The sequence below is a fragment of the Argentina silus genome (assembly GCF_951799395.1).
Source record: "Argentina silus genome assembly, chromosome: 2".
Classification (NCBI taxonomy): Eukaryota; Metazoa; Chordata; class Actinopteri; order Argentiniformes; family Argentinidae; genus Argentina; species Argentina silus.
In genome coordinates this window covers 31,628,346-31,637,637 of record NC_139656.1, presented here as the reverse complement: position 1 = coordinate 31,637,637, position 9,292 = coordinate 31,628,346, and the positions used below count along the sequence as shown (strand labels likewise).

Genomic DNA, 9,292 nt, shown 5'->3' with positions numbered 1-9,292 from the left:
CAGAGAGAGAGAGTGTCTGTCAGCTGTCGGGGCAGGCTGTGCTGAGTAGACAAGGACAGAAACACGCAGTACGGCTTATTTCACGCTACAGACGAACCGAGCTGAGCTGTACTGGGGTCAGATTCCTGAAAGCCTCGTAGCCTTAGTACTGCTTCAATTCCCCCCCCCCCCGACAACACAGAAGCCAAGCTGTGAAAGAGTAACGATTGTTAAATCAGTGTTTGCAGGTAGGTCTTTGTCTTTGCATGAAAGAATGAACTTTGTTTAATGACTCACTTTGCCGGTCGAAGGGTAGGAGAGTGGACCTGGATTTTAAAAAGAGATTACTACTTTAACGACGAAGCTTTCGGGAAACTGACCTGGTGTTGCGAAAGGAAAAGGTCGGAGGCAGCAGAGTATGCAGGGTCGGCCCTGTGGTGTGTGAAGCCAGACAGACAGTAATAGTTGACCTGTGATGACCTTCAGGGCCTGTTAATAGTCCCACCACCTGCCTCCTGGAGGGTGTTCAGGGAAGTGAAACACACACAAGTGAGCTGACATGACACACACACACACACGGTAGCTGAGGATGGAGCTTCGGAGAGAGAAGAGAGAGGTGTGTGTGGGGGGGGCTCTCTTCAAAAACACAACAGAGCACAGTAGTAACACAGCATATGTGACAGGCAGGGTTCGAACCAGGGTCTCCTCCCAAGAGTGCGATACCAGATCACCACCGCTACATATACTCCAAACTACTCCAACTGTCTACTTTCTATCTGGACAATCTGTTGTGTTGTACAACTGCGAACAGGCCCCTGGGTTGCAGACATCTTCAACATGTGTCTATTTTGACTATATTGGCTATTCTTTCAACTTCCCCCTTTTCATTAGAGAGAGCTTATTCCAAAGCCTGTCCTCTGGAGTAAATATCTCCATTTCATCTGAGGGCTTTATGTTGGCGACGCGCCATTACACAGCTAGCTCCAAGCTACTCACTCCTTACCAGATACAGGATCCTTTATGAGACAGAATAGAAAAACAGAATTAGTTTTCAGTTCAGCGTGGCAGGGAGCTCTATGTTCACCGACATATACAGCAAAGAGACAAGACTGATGCTACGTTAGAGTATTCTACCAGGGGAGGCTGGTGGAGGTACAGTACCAGTCAAAAGTTTGGACATACCTTCTCATTCAATGGTTTTTATTTTTTTATTATTTTCTACATTATAGGTGAATATTGAAGACATCAAAACTATGAAGGAACACATATGGAATTATGTAGTAAACAAAAAAAGTGTTAAACAAACCAGAATATGTTTTATATGTTAGATTCTTCAAAGTAGCCACCTTTTGCTTGTTTGTGTCCAAACCTTTGACTGGTACTGTATACATCGGAGGACGGGCTTACTGTAACGCATGGAACGGAATGAGGAACGGTATCAAACACACATGTTCCAGCATGGTGAAGAGCTCATACACAGAAATGAGACAAGACAGACACTGGAAACAGAACCACACAACAGAAACAGTGTCTATATGTAATCCTTATACATGCCATTTAGCACTTTCAACTTGAGGGCATACATCTTTCGTATATATGGTCCCAATGGGAATCGAACCCACAACCATAGTGTTGCTAATGCCATGCTCTACCAACTGATGGATGGATGTTCCATGCATTACAATGAGCCCGTCCTCCGATTTCTACCTCCACCAGCCTCCCCTGATATAGATGCCTTCTCTATGAAGGGAAGAATCATGGCCCTTGTTATTTTTAAGTCAGCTTTCACAGACAATAAAGAGAAACTGGTCAGAGGGCAGAGTTGAATGTTTTTCAGTCATAGCTTTATTCTGGGGACAACTTAAAACAGTAACATAGCTGCCTTATCTGAAACATACTAAATAAAAAATCTTTACACAAAATGTTCACTTTGGAAGATGGTCCAAGTAGCTACTGTCAGAATGACGGAAGATGATTCAAGTTCAGACTTGACATGAAAACATATTTCACAGTTGACAGAGTTACATTACTCCACTGTTTCAATCCCAAACATACTCGTGTGTGTGTGTGTGTGTGTGTAACAGTTACACTGCAGTTCAGTGAAAGTGGCAAGCATAGAGGCACATGTTATAATAACAATTCACTGTTCAGTTAGCTTGTTTCTGAGATGTTACCTTTCGAACAAATAATTCACAAAAGCCAAAAGCCTTTTTGAAAATGAAAGAATAAAAAAGTATTTTCAGCACTTTGTCTCTTGTAATTAAAGCATCTTAAAATAGTCGCTACGATGAAATAACGTGTATGAATATCAACAAAAACACAACAAACAAAAATGTTAATTACAAAGTAGAGGTACAAATTAAAATACAAATATGAGTCTCGAAAAATATAATTATAAAATTATATTGCATACAAAAAAGCTCACCTAAATATCAAAGTGCAGGAATACATCAGAAGAAGAGGGACAATTACCAAGTTCCTTACAAAGCATCCTTGGTCCTCACTCTCCAAAACACACAAATAAAAAAATATCCCCCACACACAAACACTCAGACTGGTTCAGTCAGACAGGACATTAGAACGCTCAGACTGGTCCAGTCAGACGGGACTCAGACTGGTCCAGTCAGACAGGACATCAGCTTTGAGGAGGGTAGAGAGGTGGGCAAGGGGAGGCGCTTTTCTGGTGGGTCTCATACGGTGGACCCCCGGTGTTGCTGCTGCCAACCTCCGGGGCCAGCCCCTCGTTGTACAAGCACCTGAAACCGTCATAGAACTCATCTGCGTCTCCTCCTCCCCTCCCCGTGCCCCCCCTCCCCGTGCCCCTCCCCTCCCCAGGGTGTCTGAGTCGGGGTGCAGGGCTCCAGGCTCTGCCCTGGAGCTGCTTGGTCATGTTGGTGCTGTCAAAGATGTAGACGGCGTTGGCTGGTAGGGAGAACTCCAGGCTGGTAAGGTATTCATCCACCATCTCCTTGCAGTGAATGAACTCAATGCTCTGAATCTGAAGGACGGGACAGGACGGGACAGGGAATTAAAAAGGAAAAACATCACGTGATTCCACGGCTATGGTAAACATCGTCTGTGAAATGTGGAAAAACAACTTCTGATATGTGTAGGCGCTTGTTTGTGGTTTCTGTGTTTTACAGCTGTAAAAATGATTGAGATGAAGGCAAATGTTTTTTACGATGGCAATATTTGTGGTAAGATACAGATCCCTCTGTCTTGACACGGGAACAAAGGTGTTGCAACACAGCGTGTTCTTTCAGGATAAATTTCCCTTCCTGAGTTCATTAACATGATGAATACCAACACGGTCAAATATTGACTATGCAAACCAAACACTAGAGAACGACACCAACACCAGGGTGGGAAACATCACCTTAACACCGTTCCCATGCAACAAAACTGCCATACATTACAGTGTGTGCCCATACAGTACATCAAGGGAGGCAGGTGGAGGTAGAAATCGGAGGACGGGGCTCATTGTAATGCGAGGAACGGAATGAGGAATGGCATCAATCGCACAGGTTTGATACCATTCCTTATTCCGTTGCATGGATTATAATGAGGCCCGTCCTCTGATGTCTACCTCCACCAGCCTCCCCTGGCCCATACAGTGCAGTACACACTCCTAACCGGTGCCAACCCCTCCGATGGTGGCCATTGAGGAGTCTCACCTGTGCTTTCTTCAGCAGGTCTGTGAAGACGGAGAACCAGTCGGGGGTGAGCCTCTCCAACTCCAAGGTGATGATGGCCAAGGCCAACGTGGAGCCCTTAAACTGCGACAGCTGGTGGCAGGCCATACAGTGCTGCACCTGCCTGGTCCACAACACCGCCTGGAGCAAGGGCCTCTTCTGAGCCTGGGACTGGGGTCGGGGCTGGGCCAGAGCACCCACGGACGGGAGGTGGGGGTGGCCCGAGATCAGCAGGGCATGGAACTGCAAAATCATCAGATCATAACATACAGAGCATCAGAATCACAACCGTAACAGTGCATACAGAGAATGACCAAAACATAAACATCACGTTATTATAACGTCCGCCTGCAGGGCTAGCTCTCTGTTTCTAACACCCAAACCAACCGCTTCCTCTGTCATTCTCACACACACACACACACACACACACACACACACACACAGGTGGTTTTGTCTGCTTTCATATGTCTCTCTCTTTAGCAAATAAGCCATGGCGTTTGAGCAATGTGAAAAAAAAAAGAAGTTGAAGAACTAGAGGAAAGGGTTGACGAAACTTCTCTTTTAATCCACAACTCAATCATATCAATGTGTTTAGGTCGGTGGAAAGTATGTATGTGACGATATTGTTGTAGATTTTACCCATTGCTGTTTTGAAATGATGGAGTATATATAGACTACACTTTATTTACATAATCTAAGTACATAAAAACTAAAGTACATTTTCAGGGGAATGTAATTGTGAGATACGTACAGTTGGAAAAGTATTTAATCAAAAAGTATTACGAAGAAATTTATTTTTATTTGATTAGAATTTTTTTATGTATTACGTTTCTTTTTTTAAGTCTACGAAACTTGTATTTTGTAAAATATAGTCCATGTTGTGACCACATGGGATAGTTGTGGTGGATTACACAGAGCTAAATCTATACAGTCAGCTGGTAAGATCACCAATCGAGTAGGAGATGAGACCAATCTCTTTAAAACATCCACCTCTCTCAATACCCAGCACAATCTTAACCTATTATCATTTAAGGGCACTGGTTGTCCACAAAAATCGAGGTCTGGTCTGACGCAGATTCTGTTAAAGAGGGTGTAGAGCCTGCAGTAAAGTGCAGGTTTGCCAAAGTAATAAAAAATACAGCCTGGACACATTAACACGCAGTCACCCCATTACAGATGAGAAGACGTACAGGATCCAATACTGTACGTCTGATTGTGCAATTAGTGTTTGATGCTTCTTTGACGGAGGCTACAGTTTGTGGTGTGTATCAATGAGTATCAGATCTTTTCAAGATGTGTACAATAGCTGTCCAACTCCTGGTGTGCCATAAACTGAATGAAAACAGCATGGATTTTCTAAATGACAGTTAACTTGCTTTGGCAAAACTGCTATACAATACAGCATGGTAATATTCCAATACATCTCCTGGTATGCTTTCTGTTTAGATAGTATCTGGGATTGAGCACAGCCAAATCAATTATTTAATGTATCATTTCTCTCTAAATGCCTCTCCTGATTGTCTGGTCGTCCAAGACTGTGTAAGGCAAGCTATTAGCCAACTACTGGAGCTGTTGTGACAACAACATAGTTAGTTGGGTAATAGCAGGGACAGTCTGGGGTGACCAGGAGATCTCCCTATGGTCGCAGCCAGGGTCAAGCGTTCCGCTTTAGAAACACTGCTGGGGGCACTAGTCAGATGCGTGCCTTGGCCTGAGAAAGCATCGCACTTACTTCCTGCTGTTCGGGTGACGGATGAGCCAATGAGACGGCCATCTTGTTTCGGTGACATTGGTGTCAGGGCGTGGAAAAGGTAATACAGGGGCCATGGCCAAGAGCCAAATCAATGCACAATTTCTAGGACCAATAATACTCCATTGAGGGAGAAGAAGAAAAAAAACAACAACAACAAAGTTTGTTAAACTAAAGCCATCTTGGACAAAGACAAAGTTATATTGTATGTTCCCTCCCTTGTGCTTTTGTACTGTACTGCTGTTTTAGCCTGAATAGATCAGAGCAGAGAGAATGTGCTGACTGTCTGCTCTGGGACTTACGATGTTAATGAAGTCGATGGGTGTGGCGGTGTAGAGGTCCCACTGCAGCTTGTCTAACATGATCCGCTCCATGCGAAGAATCTCCGCTGTCGAGAAGCTGCACCCGCTCTGCACTACCAGGTCCTTGACAGACCCAATCACCTGTTTTAACAGACACCAACCAAGGAAGCCAATAAACATATTGTATTAAACCGACGTGTGTGTGTGTGTGTTGTGTTCAATCCTCTGTGAAGCCGTATACATTTCATAGGAAACGGTATGTGTTGTGTTTTATCGATTACGAAGCCTTATAAAGGCCTACCGATTTGTAAGAGCTGACATTTCGGTGTTACACTCTGAAAAGATCAAATGAAACCCCACCTCGTCCTCCTCATTGATTTTGGCAGCAAGGATTAGCGAGGTGAAGGCGATACACTTCAGGTATTTGGGCTGTGCCTGCAACAGAAGAGAGAGACCACTTGATGAAGCACCTCCTCTCCTAGACAGTTGTATGAGTGGTCCTCCGCCCAACCCGCCCCTACCTCCTCTCCAAACTCGCCCCTACCTCCGCCCCACCCGCCCCACCCACCCCTACCTCCGCCAAACTCGCCCCTACCTCCGCCCCACCCGCCCCTACCTCCGCCCAACCCGGCCCCTACCTCCGCCCAACCCGGCCCCTACCTCCGCCCAATAGTGCTAAGAACTGAGGCTAGGATCAGATGTACTCTACCTTCACGGTGGCGAGCAATCTGTTCAGAACACACACTCCAAGAGCTAATGTTTCCGGACAGAACTGGAAGAGCCGGCACATGTCTCCCAGCCACAGGATCACCTCTTGGTGCTGGAATGGAGATATGTCCGTGCCCTGTGTGGAGAAGAGGAACGAGAGACACTGGGTGAGTTTTTCCCCGAAAGCTTCCTAGTAAAAAGCAGTACGTTCTCTTTTCTGAAAACACAGGCCCACTACTCTCCTAGACCAGCAACGTTCTTCAATTAACAAATGTTGTTCTCTCACGTACACAATATTGGCCTGCAAACATTCAGTTTACAATTGTTACTCTCTGTGGGCTTTGTGGCTGGGTTGTCGGGAGAAATTAAGTACTGCTTAAAAAAACCAAAGCTTTCTGGAAACTGACCCCAGGTCTGAGTCCACACAACAGAACAGGTGAGAGATGGCTCTAGGTGTAGCGGAGGTGATTGGGAATGTGATGAGGTAGCCCTACCTGAGACATGTAAACTCTCTCTGACCTTGAGAATGTCCTGTTGGTATAACACTTGGGTCTTCCACATAAGAGACCCAGGTTCGTACCCTGCCCGCCACATAGAGACATTCAGACTCAGGACCCATCTCCATGGATAGAGGATATCAAACAACATTAGGCTTACCACAATTCGACCGTTTTTGAAGACAGGAACTTTCCAGAGGCGCTCTTCCCGACCCAGTGCATCCTCCAACAGCCCCACCAGCCTCTGGGTCTCCGCGGGTCCAGGGTTCTTCATAGTTACCGTGGTGTCGGCCAGGCTTACCTGGGGGGAGGGACACCTGAGACGGAGACACGCATATCGTGTTATGGCCATGATAACTGAGAAACATGATGAAACTGTGTGAAATGTTTCACATAAGTGAAGCATTTTTTTGTGGGTGTGGTTTATTTAATGATTCAAAATAAGCGTCATTCTTTTGTAAAAACACCGTGTTGTGATACGCTTTATGTTGCAGTATATTTCAATCACAGCCCTACTTCCTTGGGCATTGTAAATGGTTTATTTACTGCATGGACTGGTAAATGATCAAAGTTGCCCTCAATTTCACTTACTATGGCTTGCGGACTTTTATCAATAAGCGCCTAAAGGTAACTGTATGTCTCATAAAACACTCCATTCATGAGAGCCAGCAAGCAGGAAATAAACGTTTCATTTGCGTAAACAACGCCATTTTCCAATGACTGCAGAATTGTGCGGAATGTGAACAGTCTTCTACAGTATAAAGTGAAACGCACAGTTCACTATTCAGCGATACTTTATCGTGATTGTGCGCCAAATACAACACACAGAACCTGTCTGGGTGGGATAATGCGCTTCAGCTGCGGCTCTCTGGTCAGCTGCTGCACAGTCCAATGCATCTCATTTGTCTTTAGTTAAACCAGATCTTACCTCTTCGTTTGGGAATGCGGGAGAATTCTTCGATGCCGGGCGCATTTATATTCTTGTTTTCTAATCGTCCATGTTGACCAAACCTATATTCAAACACTAAGCCTAGATGGAATGTTTTCAATGAAAGAATGTAGAATATTTGGTTGCAATCTAGACAAAGAACGTAGCCACATTATTAATCTAATGCAACCAAACTATAATGACAAATAAGGACTAAATGAGTAAAATAAGTATAAAACAAGAACAAAGTGAGCACAGACAAGGTATAAAAACAAAATCGAAGCCAGGAAGAGCAGATTGAGCCAGTGTTTTGAACGCCCCTGACTCCGCCTACCTTTTCGTCATTTCAGTGAGAAAAAAACGGTGTTAGTGGGTCAGACATACGGGATCCGTTCTACAAAATGGTCGAGCCTCCAACGAAAATGGCCATGCAAAATGTACTTATTTATTACTAATAAATCACGAAATGTATCTTTCACAATTTTTTCTGCCATTCTTAAAAATCTGAAATTCTTCATTTTAATTCCTGGGTTGTTCTGCATTGCAATATTATTCTTGTGCATTGCAATAATGTTACCAATACTATTATCAATACAATATAAGACACATTTTGCTTTTAAATTTCAAAATAAAGTCAAAGTAAACATCAGTTTATGATATTAGCATTGGACTGGATCAAACCCTTTAATGTCATCAAAAAAGAGTCATATACTGTATTTGTACAGCCTACTGTTACTGTTTTCTAGTAGGAACTAGCTTATCTGCCCTGGACACAAGCTGAAAAACACATATCCCATAGATAACATAGTCTAAGAAATCAGTCAGCATTGATTTCAGTGCGAGAAAGTATGTGTGTGTGTGTGTGTGTGTATGCATGCATGCGTGCGTGCGTGCGTGTATGTGTGTGTGTGTGTGTGTGTATGTGTATGTGTATCTGTATGTGTGTGTGTGTGTGTATGTGTGCGTGCGTGCGTGCGTGTGTGTCTGTGTGTGTGTGTGTGTGTGTGGGTGTGTGGGAGTGTGTTCTCCCCCAACTGGATGTTCTTACAACACAACACACAGCTGAGGCTGATAAGGAACATAACCGCTTCAGTCAAGGTCAGCCCTGAAATATAAGACAACACACAATATCTCCATGCTCACACAGTGCACCAACACAGAGAAAAGAACAGACACGACCACGGCTATGCTCTTATCTAACCGGCAACAGGCTGTGTTTAACTTGACGACCGTTAAATCTGCGCTCCACTTCCTCCTAGTCTGTGCCAGTGCCTCCCTCTCTCCTGTTTGTCTTTGTCTGTCTGTTTGTGTTGTGTGTGGGCGTGGCCAGGCTCCGGTTCCCTGTCACTCATCATCTCCACCTGCTTGTTCTGCTCACCTGTTGGTCATGTGATCATCACCTCGCTGGGTTTAAACCCCGGCTTCCCGTCCACTCT

The 9,292-nt window shown here is 44.6% G+C and overlaps 1 protein-coding gene across 1 annotated transcript; it reads right to left on the bottom strand.

Moving 5' to 3' along the window:
• Window positions 1-1,796: 1,796 nt before the first annotated feature.
• On the bottom strand, window positions 1,797-8,171 carry ccni2 (cyclin I family, member 2). The gene is made up of 7 exons (XM_083697295.1): window positions 7,857-8,171; window positions 7,089-7,245; window positions 6,433-6,567; window positions 6,084-6,158; window positions 5,724-5,864; window positions 3,654-3,914; window positions 1,797-2,977 (listed from the first exon to the last, which is right to left on the bottom strand). Exons 2-7 carry the CDS (start codon window positions 7,200-7,202, stop codon window positions 2,615-2,617), a joined length of 1,089 nt encoding a protein of 362 aa, XP_083553421.1. The 5' UTR covers window positions 7,203-7,245; window positions 7,857-8,171; the 3' UTR covers window positions 1,797-2,614.
• Window positions 8,172-9,292: the final 1,121 nt, after the last annotated feature.

Bases quoted from the DNA above. Each gene is read 5' to 3' on its own strand.
- ccni2 (XM_083697295.1), bottom strand. From the start codon at position 7,202: ATGAAGAACCCTGGACCCGCGGAGACCCAGAGGCTGGTGGGGCTGTTG. The intron at 6,159-6,432 runs GTAGAGTACATC...CTTCTGTTGCAG, and splicing joins GATTGCTCGCCACCGTGAAG to GCACAGCCCAAATACCTGAA. The intron at 5,865-6,083 runs GTGGGGTTTCAT...CTGTTAAAACAG, and splicing joins AAATCAATGAGGAGGACGAG to GTGATTGGGTCTGTCAAGGA.